General features: G+C 40.5%; 2 protein-coding genes and 1 long non-coding RNA gene across 4 annotated transcripts; 2 read left to right on the top strand and 1 right to left on the bottom strand.

Annotated features, from left to right (window-relative positions):
• Positions 1–267: 267 nt before the first annotated feature.
• On the bottom strand, positions 268–3,406 carry LOC110690051 (protein MAIN-LIKE 1-like). Its single transcript, XM_021866879.1, has 4 exons — positions 3,307–3,406; positions 1,112–2,449; positions 606–1,031; positions 268–510 (listed from the first exon to the last, which is right to left on the bottom strand). Exons 1-4 carry the CDS (start codon positions 3,373–3,375, stop codon positions 370–372), a joined length of 1,974 nt encoding a protein of 657 aa, XP_021722571.1. The 5' UTR covers positions 3,376–3,406; the 3' UTR covers positions 268–369.
• A 910-nt stretch (positions 3,407–4,316) lies between these two features.
• LOC110690050 lies at positions 4,317–6,633 on the top strand. 2 transcript variants are annotated; one of them, XR_002505000.1, is made up of 3 exons: positions 4,317–4,748; positions 5,707–5,835; positions 5,915–6,633. It is a non-coding gene; the product is annotated as an uncharacterized LOC110690050 (long non-coding RNA). The 2 variants fall into 2 exon arrangements; XR_002504999.1 differs by having other exon boundaries at positions 5,702–5,835.
• A 4,967-nt stretch (positions 6,634–11,600) lies between these two features.
• LOC110689974 (hyaluronan mediated motility receptor-like) lies at positions 11,601–13,120 on the top strand. Its single transcript, XM_021866789.1, has 5 exons — positions 11,601–11,724; positions 11,829–11,941; positions 12,025–12,322; positions 12,471–12,604; positions 12,698–13,120. Exons 1-5 carry the CDS (start codon positions 11,601–11,603, stop codon positions 13,118–13,120), a joined length of 1,092 nt encoding a protein of 363 aa, XP_021722481.1.
• Positions 13,121–13,374: the final 254 nt, after the last annotated feature.

The following is a 13,374-nucleotide window of genomic DNA, read 5'->3' as shown; positions in this document are numbered from 1 at the left end:
CCCACCGATTATACCAACGTGGTACACCATTCGTACAGCAAGCGTAGAGGGCTGGGATGCGTTATATCATGACCGGGTGCAGCAGTGGAACAATCTAGTTGCCTTTTCTATGTGACCTAATATTGCTATTGCTATGTTTTTCCCATTTATTTAATTTTCGGATTCTAATTTTCGTATTTAGTTTTCCCATTTAAATGTGAACCTGTATTTAGTTTTCGTATGCCCACTAATTACAACTTAAAATAAAAGTTATAAAAACTAAAAATATAATGTCAAATTCTAAGAACTTAAAATAATAATTATAAGAACAGATAATGTTAACTTTTACAAACAACTAGGAAAATGTTTTATAAATGCACTGCCGACATATCAATAATCTCTCTGTGACGCCCACTGCCACTGCTCAAGGGCCCGTTCCAGTTCATCAATAACAGCTCTGCCTGTTGCAGTCGTCATGTTGTCCCTCTCCTCAAAAAGTCTGTGTCCCAACTGCGTCATCTTTCCCATCCACTACACATAACAAAACACATAAAATTCAATAACGACGTATTATGAGACGTATTATATGAAAAAAAACACAACTACAAATGTTTTATGAGACGTACCGCATCCACGGCAGTGGGCGGTGGCACATCATCATCATCGGCGTCGTCGCCGTGGTGGACGTCTCTGATCAACCTCGGGTGCGAGTGCCGGTTGTACCACTCCATGTAGTGCTGGTCACACATGGCAGCCACCCCAGTTGGCGGCCGCTGCAACTGCTCAATCCATATGCGGGCAACCATCGGAAACTGCTCCCACGTGCCAATCATGCTTGCCGGCCATTGGACGACGTACTCCTTCAACGACGCAGATCGGACGGCCTTACTGGGCCATGCTGGTGGAGGAGGAACAACTTGGACATATCCAAGCTGGCGAAGACAGCGCTGCGGCATGTACGCCTCTACGATCTCACGATACTGAATCAGTCCCGTGTAGAGGGTCCTGGGTACCCTATTACTAGGGTTCTGGCCGAAAGGCATCCAGTTCACCTGCACATTTTTTAAAATTAGTAAGATTCATACAATAAACACATCAAACTATAAAAGTAGAAATAATTTAAACACTTTACCTCTAATGGGGACATCCTGTCAAGCAATAACCGTATCGATCGCAGGCGGTCAATGGACTTCTTCTCGACACGCGGACTCCACGCACAGGCACGTGGCTGGCCATCCCCAATAGGAACCGGGTCGCGGTGTGGTCGAAACGCCGGGAAATACTCGTATATCCACGTCTGTAACAACGTCATACATCCAGTGATACCTGCCGCATCAGCCCGGCTCGAGAATCCTAACTGGCGATACATGTACGCTAATGTAGCCGACCCCCAAGAAAACTGGCCTACTCTGTCGGGCTCACACGCGTCAACTATGTCGCGTGGCCTGAGCTTGTTTCCGCTCTTATCCGGAAACAAGGTACACCCGAGAAGAAGAAAAACATATGCAGCCAGCTGTGTGTCCTGCGTCCTACGTGAAGTGGGGTGCAAACATCGCTGCAAAACTGCTGCGATCTTAACACCGCCGTGATCCCACACACCAAGTGCCGCTGTGTACAGCGCAGCCCTATCCACCGCCAACAGCTCCGCCAATAAATCTGCCTGATCCGCATCTGTGACAACAGATGCTCGGTTTCCCTCTACGGGAATCCCAAGGATGGCCTCGACGTCATGCAACATGATCGTCATCTCACCGAACGGAAGGTGGAAAGAGTTCGTGTCCGGCTGCCATCGCTCAACGAAAGCCGTGATCAGCGTCGAGTCAATCCTCTCATGCATGGTGGCAGGAAGGTGGCTCACTCTAGTGGCCCTCAATCGGCCGACCATCTCGCTCTCCTCCGGCCAAGCCTCAGCCCAACTACACAAGAAGTTACAAGTCCTCTCCCGGGTTTGGCATTTCAAAATGCCGCTATCCAAAGCCCGCTCTTGGTCCTCCCAAATACGGGTAGCGATGTGTCCTAGAAAGCTAGGAATCACACTCCCGTCTATAGGTCCCCCAGCCACCTCGCCCCTCACCACCCAAGAATCATTAACGGCCCTCGACCGTTTTCTGCTAACCGCAGACACAGTGGACGCAGATGATGTGCCAGATCTACTAACAAATCTACCATCTCTACCCTTACGCACGTCTACCCTACGCGTCTCATACACATCATCAAGCCTCTGACTGAATGGACCGTAATCATCATATGGTCCACTCTGATCGTCCACATCCTCATCTGCATCCTCCTCCTCCTCCTCCTCATCACCATCATCATCTTCATCATCCTCAGAATAGTGCACCCGTTCTCTACGAGCCGAGGCCGAAATACCACGGGATCTAACGTGTCTGGGCCCCGAGCTCTCCATTGAGTTCATCGTACTTCTCATAATGTCCATACTCTTCCCAGCCCCAGAACGAAAATACGATGCCTAACACAAAATAACAAAACATGTAATATGCAATATAAACATGTAATATAAACATAAAAAAAGTAATTAAAATAAATAAATAAAACAATATACATATGATGGAAAATAAATTAAAAACATTACAAAATATTAACAACCTAAAAATAAAAAAATTAATAACCTAATAAATAAATAAATAAAAAATTGGAAAAAACAAAGCAAAAAAAAAAATTACCCAAAAAAAACAAATTGGAAAAAACAAAGTGAAAAATATAAAATTATAAAAACTTAAAAAAAGAAGAACATCAAAATTTTAAAAAAAATTTATAACAAAAAAAAGGGAACATAAAATTTTTTTTAAGTAAAAAAACTAATTCAAAAAAAAAAAAAACAAGAACAATAAACAAGAACATAAAATTAAAAATTAAAAAAAAAAAAAGAGGAACATAAAATTTTTTTAAAAAAAAACCAACAAAATTTAAAACAAAATAAAAAAAAAATCAGAAACATAAAATTTAAAATTAAAAAAAAGAAAAACAAATTTAAAAAAAAATCAAAAAAAAAATAATTATTTTCGAAAATTAAATTTCAAATTTAAAACCAAAAAAAAAATTAAAAAAAAAAATAAAAAGGCGGCGGCGCCTAGGCCAGACGCCGGTGCCGTGGTTCTGGCGCCTGGGCCAGACGCCACCGCCACCGTCACGGCGTCTGGCCTAGGCGCCGCCGCCGTGGTAGTGGCGTCTGGGCTAGACGCCGCCGCCGTGGTGGTGGCGTCTGGCCTAGGCGCCGCCGCCGTGGTGGTGGCGTCTGGCCTAGGCGCCGCCACCGCCTCCGACCTTTTTTTTTTAATTTTTAAACACAAAATTAATAAAAAATACCTTCTCGCCGGAAAACCGCTGTCCACCCGCCGCCTGTGCCGCCACTTCCTTGCCGGGCCGCCTCGACATCGCTCGGAAAGTTTTTTAGAGAGAGAAAGTGGAAGTACAGAATTGAGAGAAGAAATTGTGTTTTTTACTTTGAGGGCAAAAGTGACAATTCACTCTAATTTTGTGGGCTTTATGTGGAGATTCGCGGGCGATGTTTAGCAATTCAGATTCTAATTGGGTTGGAAAGTAGACTTGATGATCTTTCAAACGATATATTATATGCCTTATTCTGGTTTACAGATAAAAATTATCAAAGTTTAAAAAACGCGTAAAAACTGGAACCTACCACACCACGACAATTTTGTCGTATAGCGGCAATTATTGCCGTGCCGCGGCAATTCTGCCGTGACACGACAATTTTTAGGGTTTTTTTCTCCGCAGCGCCTCATATTTAGGGTTCCAAGCCTCACCCCTCTCATTTCTTTTATAAATACGAGGCAGATTTCACAGCTTCGGGGCACCAACACACATTCTAATTCCTCTCTCTCACATTCTAAGCCTTAAACCTATTCTCCTAATTACACCCTTCCTTCTCTAAGCACTCCAAGGACTCCGTACAATACCCGAAGTTCCTTTCTTAAACCAAGGTGTGAAAGGTAGAACCGATTGAGGGTTTGGACCAAATCAACTCCACTTTAATATAATTTCAATTTGATTTATTATTCTTAGAAGTTACTAATATTTTATTCATGATATAGCAATTTAAAGAAGCGCGGAACGTGAGTAATTCATTCAATTACTTACCTTTTTTTTAATATTGCTAGTATCATGTTAGGGTTTATTATTATATTTTTGATGATTTGACTAATGTCGTAGCGCCTTTTACCAGCCCAAATGTGCTACGGTCTTATGGAAAACCGAAGCAATTTAGACTTAATTTGATGATGAAACCGAATATTACCAAGAAAAGGCTACGGTTTGCCTTTTACAACAATGCTTTGGTTTTATTTTAACCGTAGCCCAATAGACAAGCCCACAAATTAAAACCCAACATAAGCAAACAGAGAACCCTAGCCTTCCTCCTTCCTACTCCACTCTCTCTTTCATCTCAAAGTCCTCAAACCCCTCAAGATCCGCCATTTTTGTCATTTCTTCTATTCTCCTTTTTCTCTCTCCTGTTTTGCCGTGATCAAATTCTCCACTTTCACTCGTTTTTCTAAGCATCTTCATCTCTCACATCCTTCGAATGGCATCCATGGTGTTTTCTGCTAAATTTCCCAATCAAATGTTAGATGATACGGTTTTTATGAACGAAAATGATTATTCGAATGACACATGTAATCAAATAATTTTGTTTATCTCGCCCTAAAACTTCTGGTTGGAGAGTCCACCGCCGTCGCCGCGACACCAATTGCTGAAGGTGATTTGCTGAATTTCGTCCTCAATCACCGAAGGTAAATCTCTATTAATTTCGTCATACGGATTCTTTTCCTTAGATTTTTCAATACAACACTAAAAATTTAGCTCTAATTCATTCTCATACTGAAAATTCTTTCTCCTAAATTGGTTGAATTTATTAAATCTTTAACTGCTGCTTGCTTATTTAGGTATGAGTTGTTCTTCATTTCGCTTTGATTTCTACTGATTAAGTTATTCTTTCTGTAATTTGAGATTAAGGGATTTTAATTGTGGGGAAAATTTGGGATAATTCGAGAAATGTTGACTAATTTCCCGTTAGCTTTGTGTGTAACGATTGAGCATAGAATTGTTACTATATGACTTGGTGATAGTTCTTAATTAGGTAAAAATAGTGTAGTTTTTCTTTGAGGGTTATTTAATTTGCTAATTAATTTGGATTTAAGCTGTTTTTACAAGTTACATTCAAGTTAAGAGAGAAAGTACAAGTTTAGATTCAAGCTGTTTTTTCTGATTTGCAGGATTATTTATGCTGATTATAATTTTGTTTACTAAGTTGCTTTTTTGGGCCTGATCTTGTACCCTTTTATTTAATTGGTCAAATTTTGAAAAAAAAAACCTAATGAATCAAAGGATCAGTGTTGCGCCTCATCCTGTGCTCTTTCTTAAATTGTGTTTAATCAATCACAGCAAGGTATAAACTCTTTGATTTCTTTTAATTTATTTATTTTTTTTTTTCCTGCCGCTTAATAATATTAAGTTAATCCCTCACAATCAGTTGTAACTACTCTGTGTTGCAGTAGTTACAATTGATTATCGAGTATTTGGTTATGTTGAATTTTCAGAAATAATATTGCTCAATTTATATTTTGTCTCTTGTAATAAGGCCGGTTGTCTTTCAAACTTTTGCTTCCTGATAATTGTCTCAAAGTTGATATGTTATGGATTCACACTTTAATGTTGTGTTGTTAAATGAAAGTTTGATGTGTAGTGCAGGTGCCTCAGCGGTTGTATACTTTAGATGAATTGAAGCTGCTTCTTTCTTGCCACGTGTAAATGGAATTGAAGGAGCTTATCTCTGGTCAAGCAGGAACAACTTTTGTTGACTATGAGTTCCTCTAGGAAGTAAGTTATTCTCTCTATGACCTCTGAGGATTACTCTTGTAACAATCCCTCTAAATCAATTTATGATTGTTATTTGTAGACCAATGCAAGAAAAATGTCATATACGGTGTGGTCTCTTTATGGTACAAGATTTGGGGAGAAAGAGACATGAAATTGGGATACATTAGAGGATTTGCTTAAGAAGTTATCAAAAATGAAGATTTATATTACAATGAGAAGAATGAAATAGCAGGAGTTGAGATAGTAAAGAAAAAGCCAACTCCATAAAATGAAGGGAGTGCATATTAGTACATAGCACCTATTTGACAAACGAAGTGTATAGGAGGGCAGAAGCGTAATTTACGAGACATTAGAAAACTTGAATATTTCACTTAACTGTGCTAGTGGTATATTTAATACTTCGAAAATGTAATACTGAAATCACATTGTTACATTTAATCAAAGTAGTACGTACGTTTTGTACTTTAAATTGTGCCACTAGAAAACCAGTGCCATCCTATACACTTTCTAAGCACATAGGTGCTATGTGCTAGTACTTATTCAAAAGAAGGTAGTTTAAAGGTTCTCTCAATGTGAAGCCAAAGCTTAGATGTGAGTCCAGTTGTTGAAAACTATAATCCTTAGTGTCTTTAAATTTATCACTTGTCATAAATATGAGTAACTTGTGTTTCTTATTTGTAAATATAGTTTACATTGTAAATTAAGACAAGTTTTATGAATATAGTTTCTTTTATGTACATGTTATACTATCAGCACTAATTAAGCTTTTAAATTGCAAAAAAAAAAAAAAAAAAAAAATTATATTTTATGGGTCACTTTTTGCTACGGTTTAGACAAAAAACCGTAGCATAATTTAGCAAAAGGCTACGGTGTTTTTTGAAAAAACCGTAGCAAAAATGCAAAAACACTACGGTTTGTTAAAAAAACTATAGCAAAAACCTTAAAATTGCTACGATTCTGAACCGTAGGAAATAGTTTTCCTTATTTGCTACGCCCACTAGTTCTACGGTTCAAAACTGTAGCAAATACCCTTAGAAAAATCGTAGCAAATGTCATTTTTTCTACTAGTGTATTATGGTTAAATTGGTTCTAATATTATTGTTTATTCTATTGTTATTGTTGATCACCATATTGCATGTTTAATGAGAATCTGTAATTGAATATAACGCCTAATAAATAATTTGGACGACGGGTTTAGGTTCATTTTTAATGTTGTTTAATCAATTGATCATGATATTTAGAATTATGTGTTGCATAATATTCAACCAATTTAGCCTAATATTAGTTTGGAGCAAATTAAATTCTGTTCGTATGCCTTTGAGATCGCAGGAATGACTTTTTACAATAAGAATCGAGTAGAAGCCAATATGAGTGAATGTGACCCCGTGACTCACTTCGTGTCATCATCTTCGATCCTCCTTTTGTGGTTTCGAACCATATGGAGTTAGTAATTTCATGGATTATGAATGGGGTGTAACCTTTACGGGTCAATCGTTGTTGCCTATCGTTGTCCTTTATTCGTGGTTGCCTTAAATGATCCGTGAACAGTTTACAAGTTTTTTAAAAACTTGTTGATAGCCCCCTACTTTATTTGTCCCTAATCGTATAATGTCAATTCTCACTTTCTAAGAATGCCAAGCATATTCACAACATGCTTAAGTAGGCGCGCTTCGAATGACGCCTATAATTTGGCGACTCCATCGGAGGATTCTTAGTTATTTATCGATTTGAGTGATTGGTATTTAATTGAGATGAGTGGATGAGACTTGAAAGATTCTTGAATTGTATTCCTGCGATTTAATTGGCATTGTCACATATGCATATGCATTTTAGGTTACCTATTTTACCACAGTAGTACGTGCTCTACATATGTGGCTAGCCCCGGGGGATTTAAGCTCTATCGATCCGATAACGTTCATAACAATGAGGGTTCATTCGAGTTATTAAATCTACCCAAACCATGGAGTTGAGTTCGATTTCATCACGAACTTGTGGAGCCGCCCGTCGGCATACACCCTCAAGGGAGGCTGCTTTGCTAAAGCGTCCAAACTTTTAACCATGGTACCCTTTTGACACCCAAATAAGCCGACCATTAGCTTGAACATAGAACCAAGACTCTAGGTTGCGAACTTCATTGCATCATGCGTGACAATGTACTTATATGTGCATTTTTTTTTATTAGAGTCGAGTCATAGGTTTTTTATTTTATTTTTGAGTCAACCCGGATTTTTATTCCCATATCCTGCACAAGCGTCAACTTATTTTGGTCATAGTCGGAGTTCTAGAAAGTGTTACATGTCGTGCTACCAATGGATCAATAGCCCAAGTGTAATTTTTCATAAGGTGTTGGTTTCGTCCCAATCAGAGTCACAAATCAAAAGGTATAACCGAGATACTACAACATGTCAAGTTTAAGAGTTCTTTTTAACGTCCTACCTTTTTTTTTTATTTGTTTTTCGTGTAAGCTAGTCTTAGGCAATCTTCTACTTCTCTTAGTCCTCTAACACGTGTCAACTCGTGTGACATAGAGTTGTAGATTTTTTTTTTTTTTTTTTATCTTTTCCCATGAGTCCTAACTCTTCTAGAATTCAAGTCCTTCTTCCTAGTCACTTGTGATTACTGTGCTAATCTTAACATGTGTTCTTTGTCTTTGATTGTGGTTCATGTTATCTTCCTTATGAATAACCATTGCCAATGGACCGCTTTTACCTAGTAAATTGCGTAAACATTAAAATTGGACAAAATTAATCAACTTAGTTTGTCTTTTAGTCTTCCGTGCTATTGGGTCTTTGGGTCCTTTGTTTTCCCACAACGTCTTCATGTCTAGCCATACGATTATATCACGAGTCTTAATGAACTCACCTAATCATACTTGTTAAGTCGTTGCCCACACTTTGTCTTCGAGTCATGCACCATATTGTTTATGATCGTATACTAGGACCATGCATGCGTCGTTTTCCGTCATAATAGGAATGAGTGGAGTATTTCCCATTAATTATCAAAATTCATTCTTACACCACTAGTAGAAAAAGGGAAATGCGCACTGGTTCAAAACCGGCTTTTCGCACCGGTTTTGAACCGATTTAGATTTGAGGGATGCGAATAAGTGAGATTATTCGCACCGGTTCAAAACCGGTGGTAATAAAAGTTATTAGCACCTGTTAACCAGTGCTAATAACGTGTTAATCGCACCGGTTCAGTTCAAAACCGGTGCCCTTAATGCCCCAAAAAAATATATATATATATATATATATTTTTTTTTTTTTGCATTTTTTTCACTTAAATTGATATATAAACACTAACATATATATAAAGTTACTTATTTTCATTAAAAAGACTGTAATATTACAATTTTCGTCAAAAATAAAATAAAATAAAATAAAATACAAGGTTATACACAAATAAAATAAAATAAAATAAAATTTTGTATATGGGAAAGTTTCATCTAAATTACCCTTATACTTCACCAAATCCACCTACACACAAAGAGCAACATATGCGCATAGAAGCAGCATCACAATAGCACAAAAAGCAGCAGCAAAGAATTGCATAGTAGAAGAACATCAACATTGTCACCCTCCATTCCTTCCATCCTCCATTATCACCCTCCATTCCTACTCTTGTGACAACTTAAAACCACGCTGATGTACCCTAAGCTAAGTAAAAAAAAAAAAAAACCACGCTAATTCTTTTACTCCACTAAGTTTCTCAATACAAGTTCACAAAAACCACTACAATAAACACATAGATTACCTTGTATACCAAAGGAATTGCAAGCTACTATGTCAAAATTCTATCCTCTATAAACCAAATAGCCCAACCGGATTGTAGAATCAACTCCTGATCATCACACACACACACACACAAGGAAACATTGCAATTAGCAGGTGACCAATGTACACACATGCAACACAAACAGTTGACCTATCTCCATGAACCATTATATATGTCAAATTTATAACTTAGACTGACTTAACAGATTTACCAAACCAGAATCTTAGTTAAAATTGAAGTTCAAGGCGATCAAAATATATGCATACCATAAAGTCCATAATCAACAAGTCAGTCAAAATATACCCAAAAAATCACATTAAATGACAACCAATACAATATTCACAATACATCCACAAATCAAACTACTGAAATTTCAAGATTCAAGTATCAAATACTAAAAAATACTCACAATTCAAATACTCCGTATACCCATAATTCATTCCGTATATTCACAATTCCAAAAGCTCAAATTAACAAAATCCTAGATCAATCGCACTTATTGAAACAAATTAACAAAACCCTACATCAATCGCAATAAAACCGAGTTGTCGGTGCGCATTTATCTTTTTCTACAGTCAGTAGGAGGAGGGAAGCAGCATGGCAGCATATGTTCAACAAATTCCTCAACCCAAGCCCCCGAGACAAAGCAGATCAAAACTGTTTCAGGGTTTTTAGAGTCCCTCGGGAGAGTTACAATTCCGGGAATACGCGTCGACTGTCTGCAAAACCACGAAACTCCGGTTGGGTGGAGTTCCGCCTCCGACGATCAAGTTAGAACGTCTCCGGATGTATAAATGTGCGAAAAGTAAATGGATTTTCTCTCTAATTCAAAGAGAATTCTGCAATTAATATTGCTCGGTTTTTTGTGTTTGTATTTATGAATGTGTAATAAATGAGGATTTTCCTCTATTTATAGTAGAAGAGGATCAGTTCCCCTATTAGGGTTACCGTGCCACGTGTCAGCATCCGATTGAATCCCATTGGGCCTCTCTGGGGCTGACACGTGTCAGCATGTCATTGGTCCATGTGGCATAGGGTAATTTTACCCCAAACATTTGCCCCTCACATGTGTGACGTGGCTTGCCACGTGGCACATGTGACACGTGTCACATTCTGGGAAGGTGACGGTTCGGCTCCTTCCCTCCATTTTTTTTATTCGAATTTCGAATTTGAAGTGGTGGGGGAGGTGACGGTTCGCCTTCTGCCCCCTCCTATAAATGGGAGGCTTCCTTCCCTCATTTCATACTTTACAAATTTTTGCAAAAACTTCCTTGAGAGAAAAAAGCTCTGACACCGGCTGCTTTTGCGTTCAACCAGCTCCCTCTTTTCAGACTCATCCGGATACCGTTTTAGTGCTCTTTGCTCAATTCACTAAGGTACTGTCTGACTTAGTCAATTTACTCTTCTTGCATTCAATAGACCCACAGCCGGTATTTTACCGTTTGGGGCATCTTCAAGTAATTTTCTTCAAAAACAGTAGGGGCTGGATGGGAAGTCGTTGTTCCACCTGTGGAGGCAGCCGTCATCTGGGATGACGACTTGGACCACGCTGATGATTACTTCGGCTGCTATGAGGCGGCATTCAAAGCCGGCCTTCGGTTTCCCCTCCACAACACAATTAAAGCCATTCTAAGGGGTTACGACCTTGGCGTCTGGCATCTCACACCCAACTCTTGGGTGAACATTCTTCGGTACATAGCCACCTGCGAAATGCAGGACATAATGCCTAGCTGGGAGGCGTTTGCACATATGCACTATCTCAGCCGTGCCCCAGGCAGCTGGAATGCGTGGTACACATTGACCACGCATCCGGAGTATATGATGACGCTGGAAAAGCCGTCTCGTGGAGCTGCTGGAAGAGCAAGTTTTACATGGTCTCTTCCCCTTCTCCGCAATAGAACCACCGGCTGCGTCACTACAAAAAACACCTGGCTCTCTTGGGAAAGAAGTGTGTCCTCCTCAAAATATCGGAGAGGGCCTAGGATCAAATAATGGAGCCGGGTCTTTTCAAGAAGACCACACTGCCTCTGGATGATGGGACACAAGTCATTGTCCCTAAATTCTGGGTCCCTCATCCAGATTGGTTTAAAAACGAGGTGTTGCTTTCCGCCTGCGGTCTTAACACTTTCTGGAGCAAACGTACGTTGATTGCTAACCGGCATCTTATGTCGCTTGTGTGGTGTTTGAATGATTTCTAATTTTATTTTTCCTTTTTGCAGAGAAAGGTCTGGAAATGGTTCCTCCAGAAAAGACTCCGGCTAAGTCAACCGCTGAGATCAGAAAGGAACAACTAGAGAAAAAGAAGGCCCAACCGGTGGCCAAAGACGATGGGGTAAGTACCGGCTGACCTTTGTACCGTCTGTATGACTTGTAGCCCATTTTAATACTAACCAGTTGCTTTGTTTTCTTTTGCAGACGGAGAGCAAGAACGTACCGCGTTCCTTAAGGCAGATGATGAAGAGACCGGGAGAGGAACTCTCCCAGCCTGCTTCTCAGAGAAGGAGGGTTCCGGCTACCCTTGCTTCTGTCGGAAGACCGCCGGCTCCTGACAGGCCTACTTCAGCAGGCAAGAGTCTGCGAGATCTGGGCTTGAACTCAGGGCCGGCTGAGGCCAGAACTGGGGAGCCTGAGGTTCCCTCTAGCCGGGTGCTAACTGTTGCATCCGGCTCCAATGCGGCTGGGGGTGGTGTCACCCCTCAGCCTGAAAACCAAGGTACTGCTCTCACCTTTGACCTCCCCCCTGACCGCTTGGGCTTGTTCGAGTCAAGTCCAAGTTACCCAGTCAAGGGATTCTTCAGGCAGCCGACAGAATATAGGCGCTGCATATGCTCAGTACTTAACAAATAAATCTCATGATGCAGATGCCTTTTTTCGTTGGCCGGATCTGCAAAACTATGCCAAGAGAATCCTGAGGACTCTCACCCAGTCCGAAAAGGAGGCGGTACCGGGTATCAACCAAGTCAACATTGAATGCATCAACTCACTGCTGGCTGAGGTAATTTACCGGTTGGGGTATTTTTGTGCAATTTTGTTCATTGCCGGTTGTAGCATAACTGAGAAGCTAACTTCTTTCCGGCTGACTTTGCAGGTGATGTTGAGGGTTGATGGGATGAAGGTCCCCTTGCGGAAGAAGCAAGAGGAGGTAAGGGATGCCCAAAGAAGGGCAGCCGACCTTATTGATGTCACCCAATATAAAACGATTATGTATGAACTCGAAACTAAACGTCGGGAGATGAAACAGGGAAAGCTCATCAAGGAGCTCACGGCTGCTGCTGAGGAGGCCAACAAGAAAGCAGCCGACTTTGATACTCAGGTCAACAACCTCAAGGCTGATGTCAAGGCCTTGGGGGAGGTTGACAAGGAGAACACCAAGCTGAAGGCTGAGGTCACCCGGTTGAAAAATGAGCTGGCCCAGACCCAGACGGAGCACAAGGACCAGTTGGTAGCTGAACAAGACCGGCTGGTCACCAAGAACGAGCGCGACTGCGAGGAGCGCATGAAGATGACCTAGTCCATGATCCATCCGGACATCGACTATGCCTTCTTCGACTTGAGATACAAATACGCTACTAAAGTATTTGACGCTTAAGTTCTCGAGACCGAGAAGCCGGCGCCCTTTGAAGAATGGGCCGGCATCGAGGAGGAGGAGCACGCGGAAGAGATAGTGCCGGGTGAGGCTGGAGAAGCCCAAACCCAGCAGACTTAAGAAGCCACTCCTACCGGCCATGGCCAGCCGACACAACAACAACAGCAGCAGCAGCAGTA

The sequence above is a fragment of the Chenopodium quinoa genome, unplaced genomic scaffold (genome assembly GCF_001683475.1).
Source record: "Chenopodium quinoa cultivar QQ74 unplaced genomic scaffold, ASM168347v1, whole genome shotgun sequence".
Classification (NCBI taxonomy): domain Eukaryota; kingdom Viridiplantae; phylum Streptophyta; class Magnoliopsida; order Caryophyllales; family Amaranthaceae; genus Chenopodium; species Chenopodium quinoa.
Note: the sequence above shows the minus strand (reverse complement) of the source record. Positions and strands in the feature narration are given on the sequence as shown.